This window comes from Ambystoma mexicanum, chromosome 3p, assembly GCF_040938575.1.
Source record: "Ambystoma mexicanum isolate Mex_15411 chromosome 3p, UKY_AmexF1_1, whole genome shotgun sequence".
Classification (NCBI taxonomy): Eukaryota; Metazoa; Chordata; class Amphibia; order Caudata; family Ambystomatidae; genus Ambystoma; species Ambystoma mexicanum.
In genome coordinates, this window is record NC_090925.1 from 995,058,910 (window position 1) to 995,077,285 (window position 18,376).

The following is an 18,376-nucleotide window of genomic DNA, read 5'->3' on the forward strand; positions in this document are numbered from 1 at the left end:
GAACAGCTAAATACAGAACAACCTGCGGAGGTGATTAGGTTGTACCCGATATTACATAAACCAGCCCCCGCAGCAGGGTATAGTGATCCTACTTATGTGCCTCCCCCTACAACTACTACACCCCTAAGACCAACAGCCCCACCACCATACGAAAGCACTAGAGAGCGTGCCCAGACAAGCACGCAGAGAGGGGACATAGAAAAGCTAACGAGCGATTTAGAATCGAGGCTCTCGATAGCAAAGGATGAACTCTCAAGAATAAAAGACATATGTGAGCGTACAGCATGCACTCCCACTCGATCAGGACGTGTATCCAGAACATCAAGTGAAAGTAGACAAATTGAGGAAGGATGGAAAAAGGGTGAAATATTGTTCAGAATTGAGGAAGAACCGACAAGAATAATACAGGTGGAAACACCAGAGGGGAGCATCGGTGATGTATCACGGCAGACAGGGATCAGAGAGGACCTGCTATGTGATGTCCGAGGCGAAATAGATGAGAGTGATAGGTTGAGTATGGCAGTAGGAGGGGAAAGCGAGGAGCTGGACGGTGCATGCTCGCTAGGAACAATAGATGACGAGTGGATGGGACGACTAAGGAATAGAGTGGGGAGGATGGCGTCATTGGGGTCAGCGACGACCAAAGTGGGTGAGGGCGCAACGTTAAAAGGAAAATTACAACTTCCACTAATACACAGAGGGGGAGGAAGACCAAACTATATACCCTGGGCCCAGATGGATAAAGCTAATTTGATGAAGTTATTGCCCCCGTTGTCCGGAGGGGCGAGCAAGTGGATATATGCATTCGAGAAACATACTGCCGGCATACCGCTGGCAGTAGGCGATGTGAAAAGCCTACTAGTATCAGCAGTAGGAGATCAAGCAGAGAGAGTATGGGTTAAGGCTGGTTTCCCGGCCGTGACATTAGATTGTGACCGTCATGATGGAGCGTCTTTTAATACAGTGCGGGCACGGGTTTGGGATGCGCTGCGGGAGACGTTCCCAGATACTCCAGATTTACAGTCAGTAATGCAGTGTACAATGAATGACGAGGAGGATGCTATGGATTACATTCTCCGGGTGCAGGAGATGTGGAGAGCGGAAACGGGCACACCCTGGCACCAATCCACATCTCTATTTTATTTTATCATTAAGAGAGGGCTCCCAAAAGAGGTGCAGAAGGCACTCGATAAAATAGCGGGCGTTGAGGCAAAGGGGTGGCCAGAGATCCAAAGTATAATAGTGCACCATTGCAAAAGGATAAAAGAGAGAGAGAGGGAAGTAGCACAGAAAAGGTTGGCAGACGAGGCAAAGTTGGTACAATCAAAACTGGTGAAGGTTGCAGCAGCGGTAGCAGGGCTCCCACTCATGAGGGAGGGAGATGAAGGAGAGGAGGGGCAAATAGCAATACAAGGAAGAATAGCAGCAAATTGGGCAGGACAAGGACAACAACAGTGGACTGAGCAGGAGCAGAACGGAGGTCCAATGTGGCAAGAGTGGGCCCCACGAGGGGGTAGAGGTGGGTACAGGGGCCGAAGAGGGGGACAAGGGTATGGTGGAGTGGGAGGAAATGGATGGCAGGGTCCCAGAGGTCCACAGGGGAGCTGCTGGAACTGTGGGAGGTGGGGACATTACTCGAGGGAGTGCAGAAGCAGACAAAACCACGGGTTCCAGGAGGCAGAACAGTACGGTCACCCACACCCAGGGAGCCCATACGGCCTCCCCATGGGACAGCACCAACAACAAGGAAATGCAGGGCAAAGAGGTAACGCACAACTACACGGACATCAGTACAGAACACAAAATCACCCACAGAATAATGACACTATACAATACATGCCAGGTAACACTTTCGCTACAGTAGCGAATGGAGCCCCCGCACCCGCGCCCTACAGCGGAGTATCAGTAGTTTCGGGGAACATTTTTGATCAGGGAGGGGCAATGAGACACCCCGCATAGGACAGCCCACAGAGAACACTTGCGTGTCCAGTTCTATCTACGACCCACAATGCATCAGAGGAACCATTGATAGGGGCGCAGATAGGAGACAAGCAATTCATATTCATGGTGGATTCCGGAGCGGAGAAATCATGCATTAAAGAGGGCCGGTTCCCGCTATCTAATAGGACGTTAGAGACGCAGGGGTTCTCTGGGGCTGTAATTGAAGTTCCTTACACAGAAGAATTGGATGTAACGGTGGGGGGGAAAAAAGTGAAGGCACCCTTACTGTACTATGAACGCTCTCCAATTAATTTGCTGGGGAGGGATCTCTTGAGCAAACTAAACATGACCATATCATTTACAGAAAGTGGTATAGTATGTTCAACACCGGGCATATGTCCTCTACGCATAATGGCAGTAATGCAGGGCCACGCAATCATCACAGAAATTAGAGGATTACCAAAAAACAAGGAGGTGTTTATTGAGGGCATGCGAACATTGGCCCTCATAGTACCAGAACTAAAAAGAATGGATTGGAGGATCCCAGCTGAGTTCCTCTTTCGCCCCATAGTGTGCCCCAACACAGCCACTGGGGCAGTGCTATCATTGGATTTGCACGCAGTACACGTGTCAGCAAAAAGGATATGTGTAATAGGGATTGACATGGAAGGATGCGAATGGCGTACAGTACTGTGTACAAATGCAAATATCCCACTGCGAGAGCTGTCAGATGAAGAGCTCTTTTCAGACGCCGAGACAGACGGCGAAATAGTAATGGAACTAGCAATGTGACATCGTGATTACGGCCAGAGAAACTCCAATTGAATTAATGGCAGTAGTTGGAGCACCACATACATTTTTTGATGATGACATGAGGTTAATACCAACTAACATATGGACGAACGGCCCCCATGATGTAGGGTTATTACATGGAGTTCAACCTGTGGTGATAAAACTGAAAGAAGGGGCAATTTTACCCCGGGTGAGACAATATCCATTGTCTCGCGAGGCAGAAGAGGGAATAAAGGAGACAATAGAGGCACTGTTAGCACAAGGAATAATAGTGCCCTCAAATTCCCCATGCAACACATGCATTTACCCGATCAAAAAGGTGAAGGGAGGTTCCTGGAGGATGATACAAGATTTACGCCCACTCAATGATGTGATTCAGAAAGAGTTCCCTCTAGTGCCGAACCCGGCCACAATACTATGCAACATCCCAAAAACAGCATCTCATTTCACAGTTATTGACTTAAAAAATGCGTTCTTTTCGATCCCCTTAGCAGAAGAGAGCAGGTACTTAACAGCATTTACACTAGGGGGGAGGAGATTTGAACACTGCAGATTACCACAAGGATATTGCGAAAGCCCAAGCATATTCAACAGGATATTACATGAGGATCTAGGGAACCTATCTGTAGAAAGTACGGTGATTCAGTACGTTGACGATTTATTGGTTTGTGCACAGAGCGAGGAAGAGTGTAGAAAGGATTCAATAACACTCCTGACATTACTGGCCAACAAGGGGTACAAGGTGGATAAGGGTAAGTTACAATACTGCCTAACAGAGGTCCTATACTTGGGACAGCTAATATCAAAGGATGGAAAACGGATCATACCAGACAGAGCAGAGGCAATTAGAGCCGTTGGAGAGCCCAAAACAGTAAAAGAGATGCAAAAATTCCTGGGCATGTGCAACTACTGCCGAGCTTGGATATTAGACTACGCAGCATATACAAGGCCCTTGTTACAGGCACTTAAAGAAGCACAACAGGAAAACAGACACATAGAATGGACAGGAGAAATGAACACATCATTTAACTCACTGAAGGAGCTAATATCAAGCGCTCCAGTTCTGGCAAACCCAGATTATGGACGCGAATTCTTCTTATTTTCACACTGCAAGGGAACACTGATGACCGCAGTGCTGACACAAAAGACATCGTTGGGTCACAAGCCACTGGCTTACTATAGCGGCACTCTGGACGCAGTAATGCAAGGACATTTCGCGTGCGAGCAATCTCTCGCTGCTGCCGCGTTCGCCATTGAAAAAAGTGCCACAATAGTAATGGGCTGTCCAGTAACACTGTTTGTGGAACACTCACTATTTGCAATATTAGAGCGATCAAAAAGCACATTAACAACACAACGCGCCACAGCATATGAGATAATATTGTCCAGTGCAAACATCCATATAGTAAGATGTAAAACTGTAAACCCAGCCACATTCATCACGGAGGCGTGCACAATAGAAGACATGCAGAACCACAACTGTGCAACATACACCGGTGACGAGGGTCAGGATCAGGTGGTTTTTGAGAATGCCCTGAACGAGGGAGAGGTGTACTTCGTGGACGGGTCGGCCTCAATTGACATGGAGACAGGAGAGAAACATGTGGGTATGGCAGTGGTACGATTAGAGGAAGGTGAATATGAGACACTAGTGCAATACCGCCTCCCATCACACTATTCAGCCCAAGCAGCAGAACTAATAGCACTAATAGAAGCATTGCATGCAGCTAAGGGGTGCGCAGTAACAATATACACAGACTCAGCATACATGACGACCACAGTACACGGAGGGCTGGCACGGTGGGGGCGGAGAGGGTTTCGACGAGCAGATGGAACACCTGTCCAACACGCAGAATTGTTAAAAGAATTGATTGAGGCACTGCAAGACCCCACGGCAGTGGCAATTGTGAAATGCCAAGCCCATACTACAAACACAGATCTTGTATCTTTGGGATACGCGGCAGCAGACGCCGCCGCCAAAGAAGCTTCATACTTTCAGAAAGGTGAGGTAGGGGAGTACATGTTGCACCACACAGTAAGCCAAGAGGTCCCCACAGGATATAACATGATGCTCACACAAGAAATACTAGAGCTGCAAGAGGGAGCTAGTGCAGAAGAAAAATTGCTATGGACTAAGAGAGGATGCAGCAAATCACCAACAGACTTATTGTGGCGACAAGAGAGTTCAGGAAAAGCAGTGATGCCAGTTACGTTGTTAGAAATAGCCTTTCAACAACTACACTTCCCTGCACATAATGCTAAGCAACACATAGTGGCAGAGATACAAGAGGATTGGTTTGCACCTTGCCTCCAGGAACACATCACTAGGCTGGCATTGGAATGCACGACATGTCAAATTTACAACTCAGGAATGACATTACGCACACTGAGAGGTACAATACCAAAACCCAATGGCCCATTTAGAGAGCTCCACATCGATTATGTAGATATGGGAGAAAGGTGCAATGGGGCTCGTTACATGATTGTGGTCGTATGTCCCTTCTCAAGGTGGGTGGAAGCGGGCCCCTGTGCACGTCCTGACGCGAAAAGCGCCGCAAAGTTCTTAGTGAGGGAAGTATTCCCGCGCTGGGGAATTTGCGACGTGATTCGCTCAGACAACGGCACTCATTTCGTTAATGAACTGTTCAAGGAAGTGACTACATTATTGGGAATAAAACACAAATTATGTTCAATTTATCATCCTCAAAGTAATGGCGTAGTGGAAAAGATGAACGGCCTGCTGAAAAGCAGGTTGTCAAAACTATGTTTTTCCCTAAAAAAGACCTGGATGTACTGCCTACCTCTGGCCCTGTTCGAATTGCGCAATCAGCCAAGCAAAGACCATCATTTATCCCCACACGAGATCGTCACGGGAAGGAGAATGCACACAACACATTCGCCTCTCCGTGAACGTTCTGATGCACACAGAAGCGCTGCGGTATTAGGTGAGGAGTTTACCGACTACTTGAAAAAATTAGCACAAGCAGCGCGCGTAATTGCAAAACAACTTGCCCCGCCCTTCACAAGAGAGGAAGGAAATGCAACAGAAACAGTAACACAGCCGGACAAACAGTCACAGTTGATGCCAGGCGACTACATATATGTCAGAAGTTTGTGAGAAGGTGGAATGCACCACGTTTCCATGGCCCTTATGAGGTAGTGTTTTGCACGCCCACGGCTGTAAAGGTGAAGGGCCTGAGATATTGGGTGCATTTGACAGATGTACGCAGGGCGTATAGCGCCGTGGAAGGTGAGGTACAGGACGAGGCACAGGCAACAGCGGACAATGGAGTTGTGCAGAATGAATGATGGGAATTTTGTGTGCATTAAGTGATGAACATTGAACGCGACTGGCGCATGGCAAGTGTACTAAAATAAATATGTATATATATATATACTTTTTACAACTTTTGAAGGTTTTTGTGGGTTTTTTGGTTTTGGAGAAGTTTTTTTTTTTTTCACTCTCCTTTTTTATATATGAAATAATGTACGGATAGTAATGATTGTAAAATTACCTTGTCTGTGGACACACCCCCTCCCCCACCCACTCCCAAACAACGTCACAACGTTAGAAATGTTTACATGCTTGTACTTAATGCACTTTTGTGTTTCAAACAGGATTTACCATGGCATCCAATGGGCAGCCTGCAACTAATAGATTTGTTAGATTTAGAGAAATGTTAGTAGATAGATTTACATATTCATACGAATGTGGTTTATCAATGTGTGTTATTGTGTTCTTCATATCAATATTTTGCCTGGTGACATATTGGTTCATAGCGTTCATCTCTATCGAGATGAACGAGGGGGGAGGGGGGAGTAACATCACCCTGGCCCCTGGGACGAATTCAACTACAAGTATGAATATTAAAGAAGGTGATTTTTTGGTCTGGGATGGATCACACTTTGTATGGGGTTACTATACTGCAACACCCACTGCTGCCCTGTCACAATCAAGAAATTTCCAAAAAGAAATGGAAAATGACACAATGTCCCTACCTGAAATATATAACAGCCCCACTACCCTTCCCGCCCCGATACAAAACAGTGATTTGTTGTTTATTGAGGAAAATGGAAAAGTAATTACGATGACAGAACACAAGTTCCTATATGAGGAACTGGAAAAGGGGGGTGGGAAGGAGGAAGGGGGGCCTATTTTTTCACCTATCGAAACTAAAAGGTATAGGAGGAGGGAGAAAAGTAGGCGAAGAAGAGAGACAAGTAGGAGGAGGTATGATGAGTATTATGGGTTAGGCTTAGACAAGATGGAAGACCCACGACACCCCCACCAAGCAAATAAATGGTATGCAGATATGAGTGCAACAGCTAAACAGACAACCAATGAAAGCTGTTATGTCTGTTCGCTCATCCCCCATGCATCAGGCACACCCAAAGTGTTGTTGCCAAGAGAATTGCCCATTGTGGATGCCCAATGTCTCCTTCATCTCACACTGTGTAGAATAAAGAACACCTTCCAAGCACACGATGTCTCTTTCAAAATGATACAGAACGACAAAACGTGCTATCCAAAAGCGTCTGGAGTGGTCTGTCTTAAAGAACCCTTTTTTGCAATACAAGGGACACTGTTTTCCGAAAACAGATGGAAAGATGAAGAAGTACTGTGCAAAGCAGAAGTACTGAGAGGTGTCCAACCAGACAAGCTGCGGTGGATGGAAAAAACGTGCACACCAATATGGAAAGAACACATCTCTAAACTAACATGGGTAACAGCGATGGAGAAACCCTTCAAGCTACAAAGTGAAATAAAAAACGAACTATGTTTCAAGGGAGAAGGAAAAGTGGCAATGGGAACGAATAAAAACTGTAACAAAACTCTCACCATCCCAGACATGAAAAAAGGAACAGCAGCGCTAATGGACACATACTGGGTATGCGGGAATCAGGCTTACTTGCACCTTCCCCAGGCATGGAGTGGCAGCTGCTCAATGGCCACTTTGCACTCGGCCCTAATGGTGATTCCAGAAAGTCACGTCGACGAAAATAAAAGGACGCAAGGAAACGTGAACCAAGGTGCAACTTCTCCCACTGCAAAAGCGCACCTCTATGTCCTGTCCTCCGGAGGGAAGGAAGAGGAGCTATCACGGAACAAGCGAGCATCGAACTACATATCACAAGCATCATCCGATTTATTGGCACAGATCCCAGACAGGTATCGCCTGTTCAGCTCTGTGGAAACATTTTTTGCCTCACTAGTTTCAAGTGTCCAAGCAAGAGCAAATGCAAAATGGCTCCAGATCACACGGTGGGAACTGATTCAGCTGGCCAATGACACTGAAGAAGGGTTCAACATAATAAAGGTGGAACTACGAGCTCTGCGACTGATGACCATGCAGAACAGGTATGTTCTGGACCCGTTAACAGCGATGGACGGAGGTGTTTGCCGAAAAATAGGAAGTGCCTGCTGCACGTTCGTACCTTCTGAAGACGCAGAAAATGGATCCCTGTCCCACGTCATTGAAGCAGTACATAACCTGGGAGAGAAGATGAAGATGGAAGGTGGGGCTAAAGATAGCTCATGGTTCGACAATATCTTCTCCTGGGTTCCCTCATGGCTTGGAATGGCAATGAAGTTCTTGATACCAGTTGTGGTGTTCCTCCTCGTGGTGTTCTGCCTGTGCCAGGTGGGCCTCCGATGTTGTGCTAACGCAGTCCCTAACGGTGCAATGATGATGGTGACAATGGGCAACTCTGGTGGTACAATTAGGGCGACACAAGAAGTACATGTACAGACAGGAACAGATAACACTCCCAGGTACCAGTTAGTGCCTATGTACCGGGATAAGTACATAGTAGACAAACTATGGCACACCACTATCAAAGAACCCCGAGATGTGGAACTGGAATGGTATGAGGAGGTCTGGGTAGACTTGGAAGAAAATGGTGACTGTATATATTTAACATGTACACCAGACGAGTATGCTAGAAGAGGTGAGAGCTTGAGGGGGGTATGTAGGGCATGGATGCCTAGAAAAGGAACACCTGCATGGGATGACGCAGTGATAGAGGAACAAGAATGTAGAAGATTGGAAGAGCTAAAAATTCGTTACTTTAGTAACGAAAGGGGGGAAATGTAGGGGAGGACTGGCCGCGAGGCCCTCCTCACCTGCAGCCTTCTCCCCAGGTGAGGACCATGACTCGGTGGGCGTCCTCTCATGCCACCCGGGCCCAGGTGGAGGAGGGTTCACCCGCCGACGACATTGCCCACACGTATCCGTTCCCTGCATATACCAAAATTCAGTTAGGCCTAGAAGCCATCTTGTCTAGCAAAGATGGCGTGAGTTCAGCGCACTGTAGCGCGGCCCCCACCTTTGGAGGGCCTTTCATGCATCTCTGCCGCCGCAGCACCATGGCAGCTCCGCTGCGAGCGTGTTCCCATGAGAAAGTTGGGTACGAGCTGACACCAGATATTAACACTGTAACAGTCTGTTATCCACAATGTAATACTGCACCCCGTGTGACCTGGTCCGCGAGGCCAGGGCGACGCAGAAATGAATTCAAGTAGTGGTATTAGTGAACTACTCTTCTCAAACAGAATCTGCAAACTATGAATTAGCCATAAAAGTGAAATGTTTATATGACTTCACATTGTGACTGTACTAATGCTGCTAGATCACAGAGAAAGTGTCTTTAAGTCATATGTAGACACATGAACCCCTATATGTCTTCTTAAGTCACCCATAGTGGCAACCGTCAATCTCTGTGGTCCATAATATAGTTCTACCTCATGTACCGTCGAATGTATATAAATACTTAAACACTGTAGTAGATATAATACCATGTAATGAAAAGGTACTCGGACCGAATGTATTAAAGAAATGTGTAACGAAATTGAAATATAGATGTGTGTTTAAATAAGATCAAAATAAGGCAAAACATTATAAAAGTTCTGCATTCAAAAGTCAGCAACGCACGAGGAAAAAACCTTTGTGAATATATGCAAGGCCATTCTCCCTCCCACCCTACGAAGCCTGCCAGATGAAGAAGCTAAGGCATGTGCCGCGCTCCCTCACCTCCCCCAACCAAGCTGGAGCCGCTTCAGAGAGTCAGAGGCCCCGGTACCGCACCCAAGGCCACAGCCCGCCACCTGTGTTATTTACAGCACGGTAATAAACCCACGTTTGAATCCACAGATCTACCAGCACCCTCTCGTAAATCCCACAACCCCCCCTAGACCACCCCAAGAATCATGACCCCGTGCAAAGACGACCCCCAACGCTGGGACAAGACACAGAGACCCATTTATATAATAACTTCTAACGCAGCAGACAGACATGTATCATTCGGCTCAGGCCCCAGAGCCCAGCCCCTCGACCTAAAATACCGGTCAATAGGACACAGGTAAATCTCACCCCAACCGACAACCACCAGACCTCTCACGAGGTGCATTCCTCATGTGTTGCATTTATTTTATAAGATAAACTGCTGAGCGATTTATTGATGAACTTAAATGTCGTTTCTTGAATAACTGCAGTGTGCATGGCCTAGGGCAAACGAGTCAGGAAAGGTATTCATCTTTGTCACAGGCTGCCCCAGCATACCAACACCGCTCGGATGACCTCAAGCTGGCCTGCCAGGCCCAACCCAACCCACGAGGCTGACCAGTGACGTCCTCACGCCAAGACCAACCACGCTGCAGCAACACCTATAGTTAGTCGACGCCACCCAATCCCAATTAACTTGTGCCCCCTATAGTGTGTAGGTTCTGATGACGTTTTTTGTATTAGAAATACGCCTGTCTTTGCTTTTGTCAGACAGAGCGCTCTCGGAGGTTGCAGAGTTCTTTGCATGCCCTATTCTTTGGATAAACTCCCACTTACGCTCACCCGCACTCTGTCTTGGCCTTATTCCCATTACGGGAGAGTCCCTTATTGTCTCTCATTGCGGGGAGGATCGTGCTGAAATTGGGGGCGCTTCCTTTCAAAACATATCTTTTTGTCTGTAGGAAATAATGAGTTTGGGGGTGGGGGCGATGAACGAGCAAATTGTCACAGAAAACAATCCCAACTGTCAAGGATTATCAGATTTGTGGGGCATATGGCCATCCCGCTCTCTCTTGTCTGTTTCATCCTCTTCCCTAGCCCCAGCATCCTTATAACTGGGTTAGTGCTTCCAAGGATTATACCCTTACTATGCTCAAACTAGAACTGAGTTGTGATGACTACCTAAAGCACATGGTCTTATCAGTCTAAGACCCCATCAGGGATTTACTAACTCTTCCTACACTAGCCACTGATTAGTGTTCCAATGGGGTTTGGGATAGTGGATTGCACTTGTCAGATTCACCTAATTCAATCACTGTTGCCTTAACCATGGCTCCTCCAACTTGATAGGGACTCCATGTTAGCATAGTTCCCTTGTGCTCCAGCCCGTGGTTCTTGCCTTGCACGTTGTGCTAGCCTCCCCTTGTTCCTACCACCTGCTAAGGAGGTTGCCTTCTATCCTGCCCTCTTTTCTGTTACCTTTGCCTTCCCTTTCCAGTCATTACTGTGGGGTGGGTTCCTTGCTCTCTCTCTTCCCTCAACCTGACGGCTGCCTTTCAATTTCGCCACCTTATTCCACCTCCAGTCAGGTCCTCCCTATCTCAAACATGTTGTCATTGCATCTTGCCTGCCGGAAAATGTCCTCCAGCTTGTTCTTCAGATTGCCAGTGGTTGTAATATATGCAAAAGGCTCCCATGTCAGGGCTTCACAGTGCCCATGTTTCATGCTAATACAGGGGAGGCCTAAAAGATGACCCACAAGTACCCTCTCTGGGTTGATTGAACTACTCCTTGTGCTACAACCTCTGCAGCTGCCACCACGGCCACACCAACTTCTGCGAATGACTAAGAGAAATATAGGTACGCAGCACAAGAAGATGGCCAGCTCGACACATTCAATCCTCTGTCCCTTCACTATTACACTCTTCCGGATTCTTCCCACTCTACTACCTCTCTTCCCACTCGACTACTCCTCCTCTGACCACAATACTACTCCTCCCAGACTACTACTACTTCCACTCTACTATTCATCCACAACACTACTCAAGCACCCTCCTTCCACTCTGAACCAGACTTTTCACTCTCACAAAATACACCAGCCTTTCTACACACTCGTCCCACAACCACACTCACACCTCAGTACCACTATCACTCTGACGCCAATGACTCACCTGATCAAAAACTCTTCTCCACAAGTCATCACACCTCCTTTCCTCCTGCTGGTCTCTTGGTCGCAGTCTACCTATTCCTCTTCCTGCTTCTTGTTCCCTGCTTATATATCCCTCGTCTGGTGCTGGTTGGCCTGTTGTCTTCTTTTCTTTTTTCCCTCCCATTGCCGTTTGTGCAGTGAAAAGCTTAAAAATAAAGCTTAGCCTCCCCAGCTTGCTCCGTATGGGCTTGCCATCCGGCAGATTTAGGGATGGTGGCAAATCCGTGGCAAAGTTTGTGGTTTGGAGCCTGTTGTCAGGGACCCCTTGGGTACGTTTGGGTAACTTTCCCTTTTCAGTCCATGGTGGTTTAGTGGATTGTAATGTTTAGTTACGGGTTTACCAGAGAGCTTTGCCTGCCCGCTCGGTGAGTTTCTGCTCTGTGCTGCTGCGTGGTTGCAGTCAGCGTCTCGCTCTCATCTTACGCTTCACAGCAGCACTGGAACCTTGTTAGCACAGGTGACTATTGTTGGGATCCCTGGCTCCTATTTTCTTCTTGTTTCAGTGCCGGCATCTGCAATGGGAAAGAAAGCTGGCAAGTATATGTAGTCCGAGGCAAGGCTGGCGACGTGGGCCAGCACAGATCAGCACAAAAGAGGGGGCAGGAATTGGGATCCTCTGCTGCCACCATCAACCTCAGTGGTAAAACTAGCTATGGATTCTGTTGTGGAAGAATTCTGACCCCCGGCTGTGAGGGGCTCTGGACCCCCTTTGACAAGGCCCCAATAGTTGCCTTGTCAGAAATGTAAGTTGACACTGTACTTTGTCTTGATTCAGACAGTCCTGGGATCTATTGGAAGACATATGAAGAAGAGGACTACCTGTCTCTTTCATTGTTCCTGTCTGGGAAGTGCCCTTTCATTCCTTTCAGTAAGGGCCAGCACCTCTACTAAAGGCAGATGCACCTTCTTCCGGTTCAGGTATCCCCAGATAATATATTAACAGGTATTTCTTCACTTATGTGAAATTGTGTAGGGTCTTAAGAGTAGTTAGGTATGGGGATCATAGCATGCATTTAAAAATTATACCGCTATCCCCTTGATCAAGTGGTTATTACAATCGGAAATAAACTTCCTGGTGAAAAATAGTGTGACTCCCTTGCCTGTTAACATTCTGACAGGAACTGAAACTGCTGGAACCTGGCAGCCATTTAGCCCCTGCATTCCACCTAGAAGAGTGATCAACACCTACTAGGAGCAACTTTTGGCACCCTGTGTCAACTGTTGGCATACAAATATATTTTTGCATTATTTACTATGTCTTTGGTAATGTGTGTAAAGGAGCCTTATGACATACCAACAAGACATCTAAAGCATAATAGGTGATATATAATATCCAAAAAGGTACAGATTACATCATGTGTGGCAGTTAAATGTGCATCTCGTGTTTTCTAGCTGGCCTTTTCTCATAGGCAGCTCCTGCTTACTGGATGCTACCCTATTTCCAGCAGTTGCATTTAGATCCTGTTTCTCAAAACTTCGTTTCATTTCTACACCACATCCCTTCCCCCATTTTTTATTTCATTTAATAAAGTAGCGCAACTGCAGCCCTTTTACTCCCTCTGTACATCTAGCAGCATTATGTCTGAGTTTGAGTTCCCTGTACTCTATTAAAAGTATTTTTAGAAAACCCTTCATAATCAATCTCAACATATGCTTTTGAAGGTATATAGGGAATCACAAAGCATTAAGGAGAAAGTCTGGAGAGAAGCATGTTCATTTCCTGACCCAATCGAAAATGTGCCCGGTGGGCCTGGAAGTAGGGAGACTACAGGCTCAGTTTTCCATACTAAAGTGGGTTTCAAACCTGCAAACAGTCTGAAAACATGGTTAACGTGATTAAAATGTATACTTTAGTCCCTGGGCAGCAGATATAGACCAAGAGGTAACCATATTCTGGAAGATCTGAATACTTGACAGGCTGTTTTCCAACTACTGGGTCCACTGGAACTTTAGCAGGCTAGCACTAGTTATCAAAGCTTCAAAAACCTGCCATCAATCTCTTCACACTGTGCACTGTTGGAAAATAGCACCCATATGAAGTTAACCATCTCCCTTGAGCTACCCAAAACTGCTCTCCTGCATATGCTATCTAATCGCATTGGAATAATGGCACGTAGAAAGGTTATGTGCTGATGGGGCTTTTATCATTTCAGTTTAGAAGGGTGGAGTAACAGCAACAGAGAAACCCTCAATATACCCAGTACTGTACCTTCACTTGACTTCTTTGGGACTTTGCATTTGTTAAGAAGCTTTTTCAGTTGCTCTCTGACAATTGTGGCTCGGATCATGCCCTTATAATTGAGGAAGTGTTCTTGACACCACTGGGAGCTCTTGTTGTACTGCAGAGAAAGAACAAATACAAAATGAAAGGTTCCCTCATTAGTACACGCACACATGCAAATAAGTAGTTGTTGTAGCTCAATCTCTAAGATGTCTGAAGGTGTATGTTGCTGTGAAGTGATACTTGACCAACGGGACTAGACTACTGGGTAAAGCAAATCTGCTAAGGCCTTCGGGCCAGAGCCATGAACTACTTGGAGATCGGTCAAGTGAGGGTTACTGAGAACCCCTCCCAGTCAATACCCCATTTCACCTCTCACCAAGGAAGAATTTGAAGAGTAAGGCCAGTTTTACAGTATGCCATGAATACAAGTGGAATCCACAAAGGACGCAACTCAAAGTGTTTGATTTACAGAGGTTTATTAAGGACTATGTAACTTTGTAGTACAACTTGTCAGAAATGGCACACGCCAACTCTCTATGATTGCAAACAAATTAATGTTCTTCTTCAAGCAGACTTTTCAGGTGGCTCCCTGACTTCACTCACAGTCTCTTATCAGCAGTTACTTGAAAACGATAATGTCAGGTGAGTTGGATGAATTTTCTGTTGGTTAATAGTGGGATGGCATTGCAGATATGTTTCAACCAGTTTGCTTTGTAGTTCTATGGTTCTTGTCAGCAGAATCTGAATATTATCATAGAGGAGAGGTGGGTAGCAGGGTTATAGGTCTTGTGATCTATTCCTTTGCCCAGTGAATGGATCTTATGGATTGGCACTCTACATGTGTCTCTAAGGGAGTCTTCACCTTTATCTTCCCTTAGTTTCTCATTCACTTCAACTCCTTTCTTCCCTTCCTCCTCCACCAATGTAACTCATTCTCTCGCTTCTTGCACTCCAGCCTCCTGCCTCTTGTTTCTCTGTACCCCCTCCCAATCCCCAAATTGATTTCACTACTCACCTTTACTCGTCACCCCACCAATCTCCCTTTTGTCCACCTCCTCCTTCGAACTTGGTTTCACTCCTCCTCCCAATCTCTCACTTTTTCTCCTTCTTCCAACTCTATCACATCAGTTGTTCTTTTCATCCATCTTGCACCTCCTCCAGACTCTCTTGCTTTCCCACATGCCCTGCACTGTCGATCGCTTCACCTCTTCCCAGTCTCCAACTCTCCTGCACCTACAAAGCTCTGCTCAACCTACAGCTTCTCCTGCACCTCCAGCCACTGTGCCAGGCTCCGGTTCTTCTATGCCAAACTCCCATACCAACAATGAGCATTTTCTGTTTTATCAAGGGTTCTTCTTCCACACCCTGCTGGGTTAAGCTAAACTAAATGCTTTGCATAGAACTATCACTGAGAAGGCGGGATTGGCTCTGATGTAATTCATAGTAAAATCAGATAGAAGAACTGGTGGGCTCTGCAAAGAGTAGACCAAGCCAACAAGAGGCTAGCCGCCATCTTGCTACACGTACTGGTAAGCAGTGTAGTCACGCACACACCTAAATGTTGGCCAACCAGGCCAGCTCTTCTCTCGCCAATCCTCAAGATTCACCTGAGCACTTCTATCTTCCTCCCCCTGAGATGCCACCCTCGGCAAGCTCATCCTCAATCTTCCACTCTCTCCTCAAGATGACCCTTCCGTCCTCCTCCGCCTCCTCTCTTTTTTGGAGTGTCTCCTACGCCACTTCCTGATGGCACTCACCGCACTCATCTCTCCCATGGACGATGTTCACCTGATAACTCCCACCTTTCTCATCCCTCCTTTCTGGTCTTCTTCTCCTGATACCCCTCACCTTCTTCCACTCTGCTCCTGATGTTCTCTTCCACCTTTTCCTGATACCTTATGATACACCTCTCTCCTCCTGATGTTCTCTTCCACCACCTCCCAATAGCTATTCTCCACCTCCTTTCTCCTTCTGATCCCTTCTCTCCACTCACCTGCACCATTTCTTTGGCTCCTTTGTGCCGCTCCAAACTCTCACTCCGAATCTCCAAAATACTATGCACAGAATTGCAGCTGTTATGGCCTGGTCCCTCCCCTGTGAGTCAATCCCCCCTCAAGTGATATCTAAAGCATCCGATTCAGCACTTTAGCTCAAGATTGGATTCCCATTCCTCAGTGCTGCAAGGTGGCCTTTTTGCGACCTTAAGCGCTATGCAGAACACAAACATTGTTTACTTTCCACGTAGGGCCAGACATAACATTTCACTTTATTAATTCTGTCCATTCAACTCCCTTGCTCTTCGGCCCTTTCATGCACCCAACACTCCTTGATCTCCCCTTTATTATAATCCAAAGGTGCCTTGGAATCCACATGAGTATATATTAACTTAACGCATACTCTTTTGTATGGTCTCGTCCTAAAAGAAAATACATATATAATTGTCAAACATGCATCCATACTAATACGAGCATTTAACACTGCCCTTATAGAATGTTCTATTTAGAGGGAACTGTAGTGGTGTTTAGAAGTAATCACCCTATTCCAAACCTGCAAGAACTTGAACATGAACTCGCATTTATCTAGAAAATAGCAAAGCAGATTAAATCATTACAATTCTTTGTGCGCCCTTTTTAAATCAGGGAACATGTGTTTATTTACATGTGGTCTAAAAGAAAATCAGATACACATCTTTAGGCAAAGCGAACTCATTGTGCAACATTTTGCCATGGTGTATGAATCAACGAAAAGGTAGACAATGTTAAACACTAGGATTGTCCATTTTTGAAGCAAAGCAAAGATTCTATGTAGAGGACTGCAACCAACATTTGTATTTTAGTTAGAAGGATAATTCCTATACATGAACCTTAGTGCAGAAGAGAGTTGGTTCTTAATACATGAACCGTAAATTTTTACAGCGTAAATCTATGCATTTATATTGCTACTGTAATCTGCTGACAGTGCTAAAGTGTTCTCTAATGCAATCAGTGTGTATGGCATCAGAATGTATTTCAATTAACCCAAATAGAAAATGCTCACAGAAAGTTAAGTACATTGTGTTCTGTGGGCGCCATTATGTACACGACATTGTGGTCTTGAGAAGAAAAACACACATCACAAATGTGGCATTATTTAGAAAGTGCAGAGTCTGGCTTCATGCAATTTGGTTAGACAAGCCAAGTTCTGTTGTTTTGTAGTGAAGTCTTGCACATTAGTGGAGTAGTGGCCAATCCTTGGTATCACAAGTATGACACTGTCAAAAAGCTACAAGTTTCAAAACCTTTATCAGATTCTTGGGGCTTGTAGAAACTCCAACTTTACCCTACAGCTATGACCGGAGTAGCCTCTACGATCAAATAATAAAGTAAACACAGTCAGTGTTTGTCAAATCAAAATGGCCTATACTAACAAAACCTAATGCTTGCCCTATCCCTCAGACAAAGTGTGTAAAGGGGAATATGTATGCAAAGGAAAATCAGTGTTATAACAAACGATCAAAGTGGCAGAGTCATCCTTTCCTCCCCACGTTGGACAGAACAGAGCAAGGCGGCCCCCCGTAGACAGGATGACACACTCTGGGTCAGGTTCTCAAAACAAAGGCAGTTCAAAACATGGATCGAGGCCCGCCTGACCTTCCAAGTTAAAATTAGTTATTCCAGCATTCCAGAGGTTCTTTCACAGTTGAACCAAAAAGTTCACGTAGGTCTCCCTCAGTCGGGCACAGACCTCTCAAAGCTTTAACAGTTCACACAGGTGGGGAGTGGCTAGCAGCCATGCAGTGAGGCTGACTATCTGGGAAGCTCCTGCATGATCCTTCACTAAAGATAGTTAAAAGTGCCTGATTTTCTACCAATTTACAAGAAAAAGGCGTCCGGCACTGTGTAGACCAGCGCTGCACGCACGCTGATGCTGGATCCTGGCGATCAGAGCAGAACGGAGCTGTGGAAAGCTGAGACGTTAAAATCCAAAATGGCAGTCGCTGTGCCTTGGTGAGCTGCTTGCGAGGCAGGGACCTGCCAACGGAGAAAGAGGGTGCTCCTCGCCCTGCATCGGTAGCACCGAAGGAGAGCCTGATCGAGCCAGAGGTGGGGAGAAGTGCAACAATGTGGCTTTGTGCGGTGGAGCAACCCGCAGCCAGTTGGCTACCTCGGAACGGGACAGAAGTGTCTTTGTGAAGGAGAGCGGGTGACCTTTCTCTTCTCTCTCTACACT

General features: G+C 46.2%; 1 protein-coding gene across 2 annotated transcripts in view; it reads right to left on the bottom strand.

Annotated features, from left to right (window-relative positions):
- DHX35 (DEAH-box helicase 35) overlaps positions 1-18,376 on the bottom strand; it is a 2,070,470-nt gene that overhangs the window by 358,695 nt on the left and 1,693,399 nt on the right. For both annotated transcript variants that reach the window (XM_069652289.1, XM_069652288.1), the window contains one exon: positions 14,153-14,282. In XM_069652289.1, coding sequence (XP_069508390.1) covers positions 14,153-14,282 — 130 coding nt within the window. The remainder of the gene's footprint in view (positions 1-14,152; positions 14,283-18,376) is intronic.